Here is a 13920-nt window from a genome sequence, read left to right as displayed (position 1 = left end):
GGAGATGATTCTCCCTATTTTTTCTGGCCTGCTTGGTGAAGGCCAAGCAATGGCCGCACTTATCAGTTCTATGCCCCTCACCGAGGCAGAGGAGGCATAGATCATGCTGGTCCGCTGGGGACAACTTGGAGCCACACTCGATGCATTTGCAAAATGCCGCTCGCTGCGCCATTGTGAAAAGGAAAGAAGAAGATAGTGCAGGGGGTAAAGTTATAATATTTTTGGTTTTTTTTTTTAGAAAGAAAGATTGTAAAACGGGTAAGAGAAAAAACATGGAATATAACAAGATAGGTATAAGAACCATAGAACGAACACGAGGCAGAATCTAAGCGAGAGACAAACAGGCATGAGGCACAGCGAACGGCAGTTGCAAAGACAGTAAAATGGTGAACACTCCGCTCTGTTTATACTATGGAGGGGGAGGGGAGCGGAGTTTTCCCACCAAAACCCGTTAGCTTTCTAATCTTCCGGCCTAGGCACTGCACAGGTGCAGCACCCCATATGTGTGATGCACAGAGGCCACGACGAAGAATAATCTGCTAGTCCAGTACTCAAGGATTGGCATTATAAACCATCAAATATTTCTGGTAAATATTTGTACTAAAATAAAACTTCTGTATTTAAATTGTAAGTGTTCTAGAGCTTTTCCCCATTTTGTCACAGTAAAGTATAAATCCCATGTGTGCACTATACTTTTGCAAAAGAGTTCAGTACACGTGTGAATTCATGTTCTTTTGGTAACAGTGTACATTCCCTGCTGTAATGGAAACACTACACAGTATTGTTTCCATGTTGAGTTTATTTTATTTTATTTTACTTAAATTACTGAGTAGTTATTTCAATGATTAGTGCAAAAATTTATAGATACACTTCCTTCAACCCTTTTTCCCTAAGAATGAGAAACAAAGAACAGTTTGCCAGTAAACTGTGAGGCAGAGCTTATACACTGAAACAAGCCAGATAAAACAGCAATTTCTGGGCTTTAGTCAATTTGGTTGTGGTTTTCCTTGAAAGTTAGGGAACTGGGATATATGTAATGGGAATGTATGAATCAGCCACTGGCTGTTTATTTAAGCTTTAAAGTCTTTGCCTATAACACATCAATGTTCTTGCATTTTTTCCTATTCACCTCATTTAGTAATAATTACTGGATACGGCAGTGTTTACCAATGCCACTTCATATCCTGAATGTTCAGGATCAGAGAGTTCAGTGAGAACAGGATGCAAATTCAATCATTTTGGCAATGATTAGACATGATTGATTTTTCTAATGCACTGAATTTATTCATTAGCAACATGATGTAAACATTATTTCTTAAGCAAAAACAACTGTCTTTTACCAGAGTGATACAACAGGTACTTGAAATATGCATATAAATTAACTAAGATATGAACAATTGTCTAAAACAGTAGTGGTCAATATTTATTTTACAGATACTGAACCTTTCTTGAATGAATCCATCACTTTAACTCCTTTGATTCTTTTTAATGCTCCTCCGCGAATAGGAAGTCTTTTGAGTGCAAGATCTGTATCTGCTAGTGGCCCTCCAGTCAATTCAGAAGGTGTACTTTCCACTGTTACTAGGTGACCAGATGCAATCTGGAAAAACAAAACACAGTGCTCAGTATTCTGATAAAATGAAATGAGCGCAGGTTCTGGTCTTCTTTTCCAAGCATTTCTTGGAAACAAACATCTTTGAAAGTGACTATATAAACTATTAGTTGGTTTTTTGAATAGATTTTCTTATTCATAGCTCTGTGCATTATAAAATTTACATTTTAGTTGACTGTTCAGAAACACATGTCTTAAGCTTATGCTTTAGATTTGAGTTATGTAGCATTTATTAATATATTTAAATGTACATTTATTTGTACAGATGTGGCTTGAAAAAGAACTTGACGGATGTGTAAACGGTGTTTTTTATTACAAAGGAACTATATGAAAGGAAATAGGTGAAGGTTAAGAAACTATTGTACTCATTTTGTTAAAATGCAGGAGACTATTATAATAATAATAATCTTACTTTTGCCACCTGTATGTCTTTCCATATTTCCTCCATAACTGCTTCTTATCTTCACTCTAAAATTCTTTTGCTCTTATGATTAAGTGATCAAAAATCTTGTACAGTATCACAAAGTTTAAATCAGTATTTTAGGACAGATTCTTAGGACTTGATTAGGCAAGGCTTTTTCCCACTTCTGTGATTTTGCAAGCTGTCCACATGCCATCACTCTGGTACTGCAGCCACACTGTGATTATTTCTCTACTATGTCCATATTTTTTCAGAAAGAGTAAAATCGGCCAAACTTTTCTGGCATGTCATACGAGTGCAAAGAGCCACCCATGTAAGCAGAACCTTGGGGGATTTATGTGGGGAAGTGGGTTTGATGTTTACTGTTATGTTTCTAAATGGGTGTGTCCATGTAGCATAATTTTACTCCTCTTTCTGTCATTTCATTTCTGTCATTTCATATAGTACACACACAACTGTTTTTCCCTTGTCTTCATTTTTGATGGCTCAGTATTTGCACATTCCTGGACATACCTCCTTTTCAAAAATGCATATTTACAAAGTTCCATCATGGAAGTTTGTGCAATTTTAATTCCTTTATTCTAAAATGTGTGCTCAGGTGAATTGACTCACTTGTACACATGCCCAGAGAGGAAGACAGAAAGGAAAAAAGGGATATTGTAACAGAAGGGTGGAGAAGAGCTGACAAAGGAGAGTTATGAAGGGAAGGTATGTGAATGATAGCATTACATATGGAGAGTGAAGGCAAGAGGAAAACTTTGGCACCATGAAATTCTGTAATTAAAGGCAAAACCCCAAACACAATGAACATGCTAATCCTTGTGATCAAACACATGGATTAGCAATTTATCTCCAAAGGTGATGTATCTGCTTGTCTGAAAATACTGTGTTGCATCTTGCATCTTGAAGTATGAATATGATGCTTATTGAATTTGTGAAATATTTCCTGTGTGATGATGTAAGACAAACATCTCCATGCATTACATGGAGATATCCTCAGAGTTTTCTCAAATATATATCTGTAATTTTTATACTATTCTGGTTTGGTTAAAAATGAGCAACAACGCATTTTACTTACAGTTGTATTTAGGCCTTTAATGTCAGTTGGATGGAAAGTAGCGTTATGTTGTTTTATCTTTGATTTAGAATTTTCAATGGATTTTTCCTGAAGCCTTTTTGCCTTCTGTAACAGTTTCAAAAAATATTGTTCAAAGATGAGAGAGAAATGATATACCCACACTACTTATACCCTCAATTTTTAGCTTCATTTACTCTTAACTTAATGATTAGGCTAATAATACAACCTTATAAAAGTTTCATTGAATTTAATAGGTCTTGCTTCCAGGTAAATGGGTTATAGAATCGTAGGTTTATTGTGAAAATCATAACTAGGAGTGCTTCCTATAACACTTTTTCTAAGTATTATGTGGCTGACTCACCCAGAGTTAATGTAGTAAGAAATATTAAAAATTAACTAAGTAAACAAACAACCAAGCAAACAATTTTGTACATAAAATGTCCTTCTATGCAAGTGAATAAAAAGATGTCACAGAGGTTAAAGAGTACTGCTTGTAGCAGAAACCAAAGGAATTCTTGGAAACTCATTTTAGACCTCCATTTTTGAACACCCACAACTCCTGCAAGCCTGCCTAATTTTCAAAGTGCTTCATGTTCTTTTCTAGTCTATTTACCTTTAAAGTATAAATAATAATGAAAGAAGAGTTTTAATGGCTTTTCCAACCAATCTTAATAGCTTAGTGAATTGAATAATACCACCCCAATGCTTTCTGAATAACTTTCTTACCTTTAAAGCCTCATAATTTGAAGTCCGGGTTAAGAAATTCTCCCAGGACTTACTGACCATTTCCTTTTGTTTATGAAGAGACTGAATCTAGAATGGGAAAGAAAATAAGGAGAAAAATCAAAGCTCTCCCCACCCTCAGTTACTCTTCAGAAGTACTTCAAGTGACATAATTCAGTGCCCATAATTCCATAATTTTAAATGGAATCTTATAGCTCCAAGGAGGTCAAAATTCATAGAGCAGGTGTCCTGCCTACAGTACAGGCCTCAATGCTGATGTACCTCATGCCATATTTGCACATGGCTCCCTGCCCCACAGTAAAGTGTCTATGTTCTGCAGGAGAGATCACATATATAAACTTTCAGCTTTTAAAGAAAAAAATAATGATCACCACTACATGTGAGCAGAAAGGTAATTAATCTGTTAAATCCGTGGCCTTTTCTGTGCTTACTTTGGCATAGCTTTTTTCTTCCTCCTGAATCTCCTGGTATTGCTGGCTTTCTAGCATTTCAGTTTGGAGGGAGACAACCATCTTGCCAACATTTTCAAATGCTTCAGTAATAACTTGCAAAGCTTCCTGGTCAGGAGTGACTGGTCTGAATTGCTCTTTTTTAAGTTCAGCACACATTTCACCCCAGATTTCACCAACCTTTATGAATAAGAAACAAATGAAAGGTTCTTAAAGGGTAATTTTAAGAGCTCTCTACCCCACCGCCCCAAAATGATAGTTATCTTAGTATTAGTGTACTGTGTTTGTTCTGCTAGTTTTATGGATTTTGGATAGCAGAACTGATACTTTTTAAAAAAGCTGAATGCCACTGTAAGTGCAATAGCTTTGGCACTGTGGTCTAGAGCAGGGTAGTTCCTAGAGTCTTCCAGATGTTTTGGATCATCACTCACATCAGCCCTATCCAGCATAGTCAATATTCAAAGGTCTATGTATACAAAACATCTGCAGGGCACTGGTCTAGAGAAGTAAACAAAGGAATGCCTAACAAAACAGGCTAAGAAAACTGTCAAATAATAAATGATTTATATAATCTGAAGTTATCAATTTAAGACATGAATTTTGTAAAGACATGGTATATTTGTTCTAGATTATACTGGTAAAGATGAAGTAATACAGGTTAGGAGAATCCCATTCTTAATTCTCTGTCTAAATGTCTGTCTGTAACAATTTTGGGTATAATCCTATTATATTTAGACAGAAGAATGTCCTACAACTCCTGGGTTTCCCCAGCCAGCCATATACTCTTTAAGCTGTGAACAAAATAAAATACGTTTTTGAAGAGTTTTGCATTTTATTGAAACAAGCTGTCCTACATAATACCTGTGGAGAAATAAACATGCAGAACTAAACATTCTTAATTCTACCAGTTTCAATAAATGAAGCTATAAACAGCAAACCATGGTTTGAACAATACTTACCTTAAAGTCAAGATATCTACGTATAATAGCAAGTGTAACAAAATCCTTCGCAGAGAGACCAGGCAAATTCTCAAAGCCTAAAGTAAGGCATTAACAGTTATCTCATTCCTGTATTAAGATTTACACTGTCACAAGGCTATTTTAAAGTGCACACATGAGCAAAACTAGATAATCCCAGCAAAAAAAAAAAAAAAACGAGCAGCTCCTGGCTTAGAAGCCTTTAATAGATGGTTGGCAAGGAGAAACAGACCTTCCCTTTCCTATAGCACCAGTGGTAGCAGCAGCAGTATTGCATTCTTGACACAGAAAACTCAAAAGCACAGAAGCACTCTCACGACCAACTGCTAGCAACCCTGTTCACAAATATAAGTACTAGTTGGTCTATTATTTACTTTTTTGTGAGTCTTATTCTTCTGTTTGTACAGTTTGGTTTTGATTATGTAACAACAATTATTTCTTTTATACTTATCTTTGCAAGCTAGTATATATGAAGGAAAGAAGTTCATAGTCTTTACCTAGTTTGCATATTATACAATAAATCTTTGCTCTCATGTTTTCAGCAACGTCCATGACAGCAATAGTGGGACAACTGGCAGGCACTGGAATAACTTCTTGGGTTTTTTGGAACTGGCCAACTAATGGCTTCTTTGTATCTGCAGCATAGAGAACAAGAAGAGAATGCTAGGATATAATCAGTATCAGAAGCTTAGCATTATAATTATTTTGCTGATATATAGTACAAGCTTGACAGGTACTAGATACTGAAATACATGAAGGCATGAGATCTAAGTAGGAATACATGAGAAATCTGTCTGCGGGATTCCCTGGGCTTGGCTCCCTGGACTCCAGGCCATTGTGTGGAAGCCCATTTGAGCCCCATGTGCTGTGCCAGCAGTGCCCCCTCGTGTACCAGAAGCAGCCATGGTAGCTGCTCCTTGAGCTGAAGAAGGCAGGTCATGGAGTGCTTGCTCATGAGGGCCCACCAGGAAAGCAGCTCCCCTGACTGCTGCAACTGGCACACAAGATTGAGGGTTGCAACTTACACAACTGGGTCTCCATGAGTGTTCACAGACTTCCTCTCAGCTTATCTTGTTTTGAAAGACTGCATCAACCACAAGAGGAAGCCAGGAAGAGGCTATGCCAGCTGCCATTCCTGGCAACCTACTTTCTTCTGTATCTGGTGCAGCACTGAAAATGGGCACTGTGACAGGCTGCACCAGGCACCATTCCCAGCAACCTACCTTCTTCAGTGCTTGGCACAGCCCTGAAAAGGGTTGTTGCAGGTGGCTATTTAAGGTGCCATTCCTGGCAACCTATGTTTTTCTGCACCCACTGCCAGCCAGTAGTAGCAGCACCAGGTGTGGAAGAGGGCTGCTGCTTGTGCAGCACATGGGGCTCTATTAATTGCAAATTCCCCATGAATGCTGGGCACTATCATGATGAACTTGGTGCTGCAAAGTGGACCAGAGTCTGGGAAGCCGAGCTGATTCCTTGCACATCCTTAGAGGAGACCAAACAACAAAGCTCTCCGGTCTTGGAGGCTCTGCTCTCTTCAGAGCCCTTGTAGGCTCTTCTCAGCAGTGCAGGAGGAACTGCTGAGTTTGTTGTGTTGCGTTGCGTTGCATTGCATTGCATTCTGTTGCTATCTAGGCTCCAAAACTGGAATTTCTGTCAGAAAGGCTTGATAGCCCATCCTTGGCTGATCCCTCCCTGCTTCCTTCAGGCATACCCTGAAACTACTTCCAACATAGTAGAATAACCATCATAGCTCCAACCTAGTAGAAGGGCCACAATGAAAACTTCCGTAGAGACTGAGGAAGGGGGTTCCAGCATTTTAAAAAACAAAAGCCATCTGAGGCAGAGGTTCAGACTAACAACTTTATGAGGGAATTCTAGACAGTCATATAGCCCATGGGACAATGCAAAATATCTTTCAGAAATACAAGAATTCTTTTGAGAGAAAGTTTGGAGCAAGAGACATTGAAAAGGCCAATTTTTCTCCATATTTCTTCATGGTAACAGATAAAGAGCTGCAATTGTTTGCAAACACTGGTTTTCCAGCTACTGGATCACTCTTGTGATCTAGTAGTTATAGATATTTCAGTGAATATCTTTTATCAACTGCTACAAGCAGCATCCTCATGTTTCCAAATGAAATTGAAGGATTTTCCTCCCTTAATCATATTACTTAGTGGACCAGTTCAGACAACATGGCTGTCTCACCACAAGTTATTTAAGAGAGGATCAATTGCTGCTGGTGTTTATCTCAGAAAAAATCATTTTGTCTTCATAATTTATTGCTTTAATTTACAAATATAATATGAAACACACTGTAAATTAATACTTACCAATAATTCTCCCAGCTTTGTCATGCTTCACTCCCATCTCTTCCTCTTCCTGTCTCCACAAACTTATTAATAGATTAGCTGCTGTTTGGTCTTTTTTCCCTCGCCAGGTATTGATATGAGAAGCTGCTTTAGGGTTGTCACAAAATTCAACTAATATTCCAAGAATTAGATTGCATACATTCTTTTGATTTAACTTTGAAGAAGAAAAACAAGGAGAAAATTAGATACACAGTTTCTTAAGATTATATCAACTGAAAAGGCCCTTCTCCCGGTTGCCATGGGGCATTGTCACAAGGGTTAAGTACACAACAGCCCATACAGCTTTGACTAGCAATAAGATGCTTAATATTGGCTTCCTGTATTTCTGGTATAAATCCTTTGGATACATAAAGCACATATTTTAGGAGATTAGACAAGGTTTCTTGGTATGCACAATGGGAAGTATTCAATATTGCCACTCGACTTACACAAGTGCTAGTGTACGCAACCTTTAGCCCTGTGCCAATAGCTACAACAGCTTTCCATAGAAACCTGTCAAGTCAGCTTATACTATTGGTGTAGTGCTATACGTGCTGGAGCTCAAGCTTCATTCATTGCATAAGCAAAATAGCATTGCGGGATACTGCCCATAGTACTGCAATTAACAGAAGCATGTTAATTGCATGAAATTTTGGTAGTATTTGTTGTCCCCATTTCTGTGGACATGACATTTGCATAGAAACTGATGTGCAGTACAGAATTTAAATATCTGAGAATCTTTGTCCCCATTTTAAATAAAAGAAATTTGTGAAATACATATTTCTGAACATGGCTGAACATGCGCAGGGAGTCTTGCACTGTGGAGTCTAATCCACAGTTTGTTCATAGCTCTTTTATCAGAGTGCCCATGTCCTCCTGCCTGTATAATCCCACAATTAAGAATTTTGCCTTTCTTTTTTGGGAACTACAGTGCCTAGTGTATTGTACATAATTAACTTATATTACATTTCATTCCAACATGCTCTCCCTTTCTGAAAAATTCTAAGTTCTCTAAAACCTCAACTGTAAGAGTCAGAATAGCATATGCAAATGAAAATATTTATGTAACCTCATGAACATTTCGATATTACTGATTTGCATAAATTTAAGGCATGTTTTCTTGGAATGGATTTACAGCTTCTATGATACATTATTTAGATTATTTTGACAAAGTTCAGAAATATTAAAACATTTTGCAATTCCTTTTTATGAAATGGGCCTCATCTGGCTGAAAAATCCAGACTGTTGTACATATACAGTGAAGGGTATATTGCATGATATGTTTTTGAAGAATAAGAGTGCACATATCTTGTTTATAGCATACAGTCTTCATGTTGTTTTTCTGTTGTTGCTGTTATGTGTTGTGAAGTCATCTCTGATTTAAGGAAACTATGTGAATGAATGCCCTCAAATGAGATGTGCTTGACAGCCTTGCTCAGCTGTTGTAAACACATGTCTGTGGCTTCCTATATAGAATTGATCCATCTCATATTTCGTTGCTTGTGCCTTCAACTTTCCCAAGCATTATTGTTTTTCTCCACTGAGTCTTGCTTCTTCATGATACGTCCAAGGTATGACAGTTTCAGTTTTGTCATGTTTGCTTCCAGGGAAAGTTCTGGCTTGATTTGAGCTTTTACCCATTTGTTTATCTTTCTGTCAGCCCAGGTATTTTCAAAGCTCTCCTCCAGCACCAAGTTTCAAATGCAACCATTTTCTTCTTGTCAGCTGTCTTCACTGTCCAGCTTTCATACCCATAATACAATAGTGTGGATGATCTTCATCTTGGACTCCAATGAGACATCCTTACATTTGATTATCTTTTCTAGCCCCTTGCAAGTCTCAGTCTTCCTTTGGTATCTTTGGCTGATAGTCCGGGCCCAATTCAAGGTGTTGGTTATGACCTATAAAGCCCTTAACGGCTTGGGTCCTGGTTACCTGAAGGAGCGCTTAGGTCCATATGTGCCCGCCCACCCCTTGAGATCAGTGGGAGAGGCCCTTCTCCGGGAACCCTCCGTGAAGGATATTAGGAGGGTAAGTACTTGGAGGAGGGCTTTCTCTGCGATGGAACCCAATCTATGGAATGCGCTCCCCAGAGAGGTCTGCCTGGCGCCGTCGTTATTTGTTTTTCGGCGCCAGGTGAATACCTTTTTATTCAAATGCTATTTTAATTGTTAATATTATTTATTTTATTTTTCGGGCTAGGTCGACTCATATTATACTGTTTTATTCTGTCCTTATTTATTTATTATTGTGAGCCGCCCCGAGGCTTCGGCGAATGGGGCGGCATAGAAGCCTTCTAAATAAAATAATAATAAAAAATAATTGATGACTAAGCCAAATCTTTCATAATTTCAATTTTTCTTTGTTGAGCTTAATGTTATGAGCATTAAGTCATGAGCGAGCTTAATGTTATGTATTTCTTCTGTCATTATGATTTTTGTTATCTCAATGCAGTCCTGCTTCTGCACTTTCTTCTTTCACTTTCATCAAGTCATTTCAATTCACTGCAGCTTTTTGCCAGTAATATGGCATCATCTGACTATCTTAAATTATTGATGTATTTTCTTACAATTGTTACTCCTTCCTCCTCTGATCCTAACCCAGCTTTCCTTATGATATGTTCCATGTACAGATAGGAAAACAGGGAGACACATCCTTGTCTAATGCCTTTGCCTGTAGGAAACCATTATGTTTTTCCATATTTGGGCCTAACAATAGCTTCTCATCCACAATACAGGTTCCACATTAGGACAATCAAATGCTGATGCACACCCATTTCTTTCAAGACCATCCATAGCTTCTCATGAATCACACAAGGCTTTACTATACACTAGAGAGCATAGACTGATCTTCTTCTGAAATTCTGTGGTGTGCTTCGGGATCCACTGTATATTTGCAGTATGATCTTGAGTGCCTCTTGTTTTTCAGAATCCATTTTGAATATCAAGCATTTCTAACTCCTTATCAGGGAAAATTATTTGTTGCAACATGTTGAGCATCACTTTGCTCACATGGACCTATAATTGCTGTACTCTTTTGCATCTACTCTCTGGTGTCATGCCTGATGGCTCGGCAGAGATGTCTACTCGTGAGGAAGAGACAGGAGCTGACAGTGAGACTTTGGCAATGGACCAAGGAGACTTATATTTGAGAACCAGTGCTTAGACAGCCCATATACAGCCTGGCTCTCAGGCTAGTGAGCAAGAAACCTCTCCATCACCTCATCCCTTGGCCCCTGAACATACAACCCCCCCACAGGCTGATGGGGAAGTGCCTGCAAGAGTAGCTTCCTCTGATTCTAGCTCTGGGCTGCCTGAGGAAGGTGCCCCCCCCAGCTCCTAGCTCTGAAACTGCTGAACAGAGCTCAGGAGGGCAAGAAGACATGACGGAGAGTTTGGCACATGCCCAAAATAGGAGAGCCTTAACACGACAGACCCAATTACGACAAAGGGACAGGGGTTTGTCACACCCTTGGGCAGAAAGATGAGACAAGAAGGTTTGATGCCATGTGATGCTTTCGAAGAGAGTTCAGAAAGAAGCAGCAACTGTGGCCGACAGGGAGCTCGTTAGTGGAGCTTATCAGTTACATCATAAATCTTGTAGTGAGTAGCAATAAAAGTTTTTAGCTGATATACGGTCTGCTGTGTGAGTTAATTGAAGCGTGAGTTACCTCACGACACTTGGGAACTGGAATGTATATTGAGTGTTTCCCATCTGCAGACCACTCTCTTGTTTTCCATATTTGTTGGCACATGATGTGGCAGTGGAAGGAGGAAATGATGGGCCACCAGTGAATCCTCCATGTGCAGAGACAGTCTATCTCTGGGGTATGGTGCTGAAACAAAGAAGAGGAGGCAGCTACTGCCTTTGCGCCTGGCAGATGGACCCTTCCCATAGGCAAATCAGGCCAGGCTAGAGGGGCTTTCCCATCTTAAACTTCAAAACAGTTTTTATGGTAAGGGTGGTATTAAAGAAATCATAACAACAGCAGCTTCTGAGAACATGTACACAGGTTGAAGGGTTTATAATAATATTTTTCTTCTAAAGTAAAAAAGTTGAAAAAGGCTGCTCTGGTCTATATATATGAGAGCAGGGGTTTCTTTTTACTGATTGCATATAAGCTGCTCTGAGAGTCCTTTCAACTCAAGAGCCAGGTAAAAATTAAACAAAGAAACATTCACACGTTAGGAAAAGTTAATAACATAGTATGATCAATACTTTAGTATAGCTGGTATTCAAATGCTAACACCTACCATGAGCAGATCCAGGAGAGTAAAGAGACCTTCCCTTTCAAGGAAATAGTCCTCTAAAATGGTACAGCCCATGATGCAGCTCCTTAAATGAAAATAATTTCAATATCTAGAATTTCTTTTCATCTTTCATTTACGAAACACACAGAAATTATGCTAACACACTGCAGAAAAGAAAATCCTAGTTTCAGTATTTGTACCCAAGCACCCAGAATGTTACTGCTACATTTTGGATACTCGAGGGATACTATGTGGTTTTATTTTTAAAATGTTCCTCGTTTTCTATAATATTCGCTTAAAGAAGTTTCTTATCTAAATACTATTCATTTCAGTAGTTCAGTGGGAACTACTTTGGCTGACATTAAATTACCATAATCTGATGAGGCAAACACTTAATCTCAGAATGTGCACAGACCCCAAAAGGAAGACACCTGGGATATTTGCATGTGAAATTTAAAATTTACTGGTGAATAACTATCATCTTGTAGTATGCCTGCTTAAAATCCTCTTTTTACAGAAGGTGGAATTTCTTGAAATAGCAAGAGTTACCATAAGCAGTCCAGAGCACTAAAAAGGAGACGATTATGGCCCAATCCACTGTAGAATTTCTTTGCATTCATCTTCAGAAATGGAATAAGTGTATCTACTCCTTCCCATCCAAAGAGTTCCTGTTCAATGTATTAGTCAAAATCACATGAGTTTGAAAGAACTACACACATCATAAATAATTTTATAATACTTTATAATAAATATTGCCATTGTAGTCACTTTCTCTTCTTTTCAGATAATATTTCAGCTGTGTCAGTTTAGAATCTTGATGGACAATTTCAAACACAATGACTCTACAAAGTCAAGGAAAAGCATAGGGATGTTGGAGAATTCTGCAATAGTTCAAATGAGTTGAAGTTGCTATGATTTGACCTGTACCTGCCACAATGAATGGTCTCTTTTTGTGGCTTCTACATTGTTGACCACTTTTTAACTTTTGTGGGGGATTTGCTTACATGCATATTTGTACAACCATACATTAGTTAAGAGGACCAAGATTCTCATTTATCCCTTAAAAATATGATTCCATCAACAAGCACATGATAGAATGAAAGCTACCCGACTAGCTTCAAAACACAAATAGAATGGAATGGATTTAACAAAATCCATGCAATTGTACCTATTTGTTATTTATTTATTGGATTTCTATCCTGCCCCTTTAGCCAAAATGGTTTTCAGTACTTGAAACACTGGTTCACTTATTTTCTTTTGCCCTCCCAAAAAAAGAAGGAGCCAAGTTTATTAAATTTCCAGGAGTGGCTCCTTGTTACATGAATTCTAACTAGCAAAACTTTTTAATCTTCCAGTGTTCTTTTAGAAACAGCTACTTTCCTATGCTGCTGATGCTTTAACTCCTCCAGCAAACTGCTAGGGAAAATCAGCTGCTTGTGAGTTTATCACCGTAAGATTATTAAAAATGTAAGCGAAGAGTATGTGGCCTACATAAGGAAATTTTAAACATACGCTACCACGTAATTGTATGTGATAATATCACACTATATAACACAGACACCTCTGATTTTAAAAACAAGGTGATAATATATACCTTTCTATGAAGATCATTTTCGCAAAGTGTTGACAGAATAAGAAAGATATCAATCTGAATTTCAATCACAATGGCACATTCTTTACAGTTGTTTGTGGTATTATTTAAGATACCTAGTAGAATATAACAACAAAGAATCTTGTGGCTACTCTTCTGGAAATTGTTATGTTAGCAGAATATATTACATGTGAAAGCTATGCATACTCAATATTTACTTTTAAAGCAGCATGATTCCCCATCCCCCTTGCATAGCAAACTGTATTTGAACCTGCCCCCCATTATTTCAAAACAAAACCAATGACCAAAGATAGTGCATCTAGTTTATCAATGTATTAACAGATTTAAAAATGTGAAACACTTCAGCATAAAACACCAGCTGGCCTTTTATGCTGAACTGTTTCACATTTTTAAATCTGTTATAATTTTTAAACTTCATAAATATATAAA

At 38.0% G+C, this 13920-nt stretch overlaps 1 protein-coding gene across 1 annotated transcript in view; it reads right to left on the bottom strand.

Moving 5' to 3' along the window:
* Positions 1-1258: 1258 nt before the first annotated feature.
* CFAP69 (cilia and flagella associated protein 69) overlaps positions 1259-13920 on the bottom strand; it is a 37700-nt gene continuing 25038 nt past the window's right edge. The window contains exons 14-23 of the mRNA XM_044425093.1: positions 13474-13586; positions 12429-12547; positions 11883-11964; positions 7612-7804; positions 5779-5916; positions 5264-5340; positions 4287-4484; positions 3838-3924; positions 3112-3216; positions 1259-1600 (exon numbers count right to left, since the gene is read on the bottom strand). Coding sequence (XP_044281028.1) covers positions 1424-1600; positions 3112-3216; positions 3838-3924; positions 4287-4484; positions 5264-5340; positions 5779-5916; positions 7612-7804; positions 11883-11964; positions 12429-12547; positions 13474-13586 — 1289 coding nt within the window. The 3' untranslated portion in view covers positions 1259-1423. The remainder of the gene's footprint in view (positions 1601-3111; positions 3217-3837; positions 3925-4286; positions 4485-5263; positions 5341-5778; positions 5917-7611; positions 7805-11882; positions 11965-12428; positions 12548-13473; positions 13587-13920) is intronic.

This window comes from Varanus komodoensis, unplaced genomic scaffold (assembly GCF_004798865.1).
Source record: "Varanus komodoensis strain SLA01 unplaced genomic scaffold, ASM479886v1 scaffold15, whole genome shotgun sequence".
Taxonomy (NCBI): domain Eukaryota; kingdom Metazoa; phylum Chordata; class Lepidosauria; order Squamata; family Varanidae; genus Varanus; species Varanus komodoensis.
This window is presented reverse-complemented; position numbering and strand designations above follow the sequence as displayed.